Here is a 3,526-nt window from a genome sequence, read left to right as displayed (position 1 = left end):
TTAATTCGAATTTGGTTTAAATTTACATTCAACCTGCTAACTTCGTGTGATTTTTGAATCATATCACTATCTAAATAACACTAACAGTATGGTCGAGGATTGAGTACACTCTGAGACTCTTGATTGGTTCAATAATGTGGATTAAAAGTTGACACAACTTTTTTGTTTTGTGTTTTTTTTTTTTTTTTTGAGTTAACAGTAATGATAACAAGTAACAGTAAAAACACAAGAAACAGCGACGAGGATAATAGTGGTGTAGATTATAAATTGGTGAGTGGCTATACTTGGGTAATCCGGTTTATCACATCTATAAGCGACGAGGATAGTAGTGGCGTAGAATATAAATTGGTGAGTGGCTATACTTGGGTAATCCGGTTTATCACATCTATAAGTTGTAACTAAAAATTGTAGAAGCAGGCAAGAGATTCTAGCCCAAAAAAAAGTAGACCTCAGTGGATAAACACAGACCACAACAGAGAAAAAAGAAACAGCGATGTCGAAGCAGGGAGAGGTAGTATGCGTTACAGGTGGGAGTGGGTGTATAGGATCATGGCTCGTCCATCTTCTCCTCGACCGTGGCTACTACGTTCAAGCTACTGTCAAAGATCTCAGTAACTCTCTTTCTATTCTCCTTTTTTTAATTTTTTTCTTCATTTTATTTAGTTATCTTAAACCATTGCGTTGAGATTTTCTGGAACCTCTGGAACCTTTGAACATTTAATATTTTTGTATAGCTTCCTAATTATTTTTTATTGATCTTTTTCCATAGATTATAAGACAAATAAATTATTATTATTATTATTTTTTTACAGAGGATGAAAATGAAACCAAGCATCTACAAAGCCTACAAGGAGCAGACACGCATCTCCGATTGTTCCAGATTGATCTTCTCGACTACGATTCTATCGCTACCGCCATCAATGGCTGCTCCGGCGTATTCCATCTCGCCTCTCCCTGCATCGTCGATCAGGTCCATGACCCGGAGGTGGGACCCAACTTCCAACTCCCGATTTCACTTTTATTTTATTTACCATCTTAAATGGGTTTTGTGGATTTGGTGAACAGAAGGAACTCCTGGACCCGGCAATTAAAGGAACGATGAACGTTCTGACGGCGGCGAAAGAGGCCGGGGTTGGTCGCGTGGTGGTCACGTCCTCAAATGCGGCCATCATTCCCAGCCCTCGCTGGCCAGCTGACGTGTTGAAGACGGAGGATTGCTGGACCGACGTTGATTACTGCAAGGAGAAGCAAGTCAGTGGGTCAAAGTTCATTATATGTTCATTATTCATAAATGCCCTCAATCAAATATATAAATAAATAAATAAAATTGTAATTCTAATTTTGATTTTGTTTCGGTAAATAGTTGTGGTATACAATTTCGAAAACACTGGCAGAGAAAGCCGCATGGGAATTTGCCAAAGAGAAAGGTTTGGATGTGGTTGTGGTCAACCCCGGGACTGTAATGGGTCCCGTTATCTCACCAAGGCTCAATGCTAGCATGGTTTTGCTAGTACGCCTTCTTCAGGGTAATCTTACTATCTTACTTTTACATCATTTAATTGTTGTATTTTTATTCAAGAGGTTCTAATTTATGCTTTAGTGAATTTTTTATTTCGTTCTTTTATCAAAGATTGGTTTTGTCAGCATGGACGAGTTTGTCTTAGGATTTTATAGTTTGCTACCAAACATGGCTGAAGCTAGTACCAATGCTGTTCCATCTCTTTGTTAACATGGGATAATATATAAATAGTGTTTACTTTTAGTTATGTCTATATGAGTTTAACCATGCCAAAAGCCTAAATTTTTGCACACTGCAGAGTATCTATCGGAACAGATCATAAGATAATGTGACATGAGCAGGCAACCACTTTTGGTATTACACCATTGATTAATTTCTACTTCTGCTTTTACATGGATATGTCTCTTTCTATGATTTGTAAGGTTTGATATATATTGCAACAGAAAAACTGCATGGAGCTTCTAATCCTGGTTCTGATTTAATTGAAGAAAACTATATTTAATAGCATTTTGTTCTTTCTTGCAGGTTGCACTGAAACATATCAGGACATTTTTATGGGATCCGTTCATTTTAAAGATGTAGCTTTAGCACATATTTTGGTTTATGAGAACAAAGCGGCGAGTGGAAGGCATCTGTGTGTTGAAGCGATATCGCATTATGGTGACTTTGTGGCTAAGGTTGCTGAACTTTACCCCGAGTATAAAGTGCCCAGGTACGTAATTGGAATTTTAGCAGAATAACCATGTTCAGAAGTGTTGGGTTTTCAGATGCTCATAATAAAGCATTAAATCTTTGAAGCTACATTATACTGAAAGAAAGTAACTAACCGAGTGTAGTAATTATCTAAGACACATTTAACTGCCAAACTTAATTCTTTTTACCTACCTTTTGGGTTTTTCCTCTCACAACTGGAACCAAAAATTTATCCAAAAGAAGGGGGGGGGGGGGGGGGGGAGCGGTGGAATTTGAAGTCAAGTATGTTGGCTTATGGGGACACTTAGGAATGTTTGATGCCATCAAAGCATTAGAGTTGTCCGCTGTTATTTTGTTTAATGTCCATGTATCAAATAGAGACCAATCATAGAGGATTCAAGTTTACTTTGTTTAATTTTTTCTTATTGTGTCCATGAAAAATTTGAATAGGGCATTGATGAGCAGAAACCAGCTTTTTTAAGTTTATCTAAATTGTTTATCCAAGTTTTGATTTCAAAATCCAAAACATCTGTCACATCAAGAAGACCTTGCTCCAAAATAAACTAGAGCAAAACCTAAGTGCATTGTCACCACTTGCTACTTGGTGGAATTTTATGGATTTTGATTTAGTATTTATTTGAATGAATCTGCAGTTCAGAAGTTGCTCTAGCTAGTAGATGTGAACTTATCCATTTGTTTTTTGGCAGTTTACCAAGGGATACCCAACCTGGGTTGTTGAGGGGGAAGGTTGCATCAAAGAAGATGATAGACTTGGGGTTGCACTTTATTCCAATGGAGCAGATTATCAAGGATGCTGTGGAGAGCCTAAAGAGTAAGGGCTTTATTTCATAAACACAAATGCGTGCACTTTAAGGTCCTCTTTTACCTTTTAGGAGTGAGGACATGTAAACAAAATAATGTATTCTATGGATTGTGGTTATGCAATGTAGTAGTTGCCAAATTATCCATGTCTGTATATAAACAAAATAATGTATTCTATGGATTGTGGTTATGCAATGTAGTAGTTGCCAAATTAGCCATGTCTGTATATAAACAAAATAATGTATTCTATGGATTGTGGTTATGCAATGTAGTAGTTGCCAAATTATCCATATCTGTATGTGAAAGGCATGGCAATGAGGTGGGCTCAAAACTTCATAATTTATGTCATTAGAAGTCGATTTTCTTTAAGAATTGCTTCCAAGGAGTTCAGCATAGCTCTGCATTTCCCTTTTTGAATTCAGGTTTCAGAAGGATCTTACTGTTATGTAATGGGTGGTGAATATAAAAGCTATATAGTGCTGGTAAGATTTT

At 37.0% G+C, this 3,526-nt stretch overlaps 1 protein-coding gene across 1 annotated transcript; it reads left to right on the top strand.

The window, feature by feature from the left end:
• The first annotated feature begins 298 nt into the window (after positions 1 to 298).
• On the top strand, positions 299 to 3,252 carry LOC107411559 (phenylacetaldehyde reductase). Its single transcript, XM_048468321.2, has 6 exons — positions 299 to 611; positions 813 to 985; positions 1,066 to 1,251; positions 1,364 to 1,526; positions 2,045 to 2,231; positions 2,920 to 3,252. Exons 1-6 carry the CDS (start codon positions 494 to 496, stop codon positions 3,062 to 3,064), a joined length of 972 nt encoding a protein of 323 aa, XP_048324278.2. The 5' UTR covers positions 299 to 493; the 3' UTR covers positions 3,065 to 3,252.
• The last annotated feature ends 274 nt before the right edge of the window (positions 3,253 to 3,526 follow it).

The sequence above is a fragment of the Ziziphus jujuba genome, chromosome 10 (assembly GCF_031755915.1).
Source record: "Ziziphus jujuba cultivar Dongzao chromosome 10, ASM3175591v1".
Classification (NCBI taxonomy): domain Eukaryota; kingdom Viridiplantae; phylum Streptophyta; class Magnoliopsida; order Rosales; family Rhamnaceae; genus Ziziphus; species Ziziphus jujuba.
The sequence above is the reverse complement of the archived record's forward strand: the minus strand, read 5'-3'. Positions and strand labels throughout refer to the sequence as shown.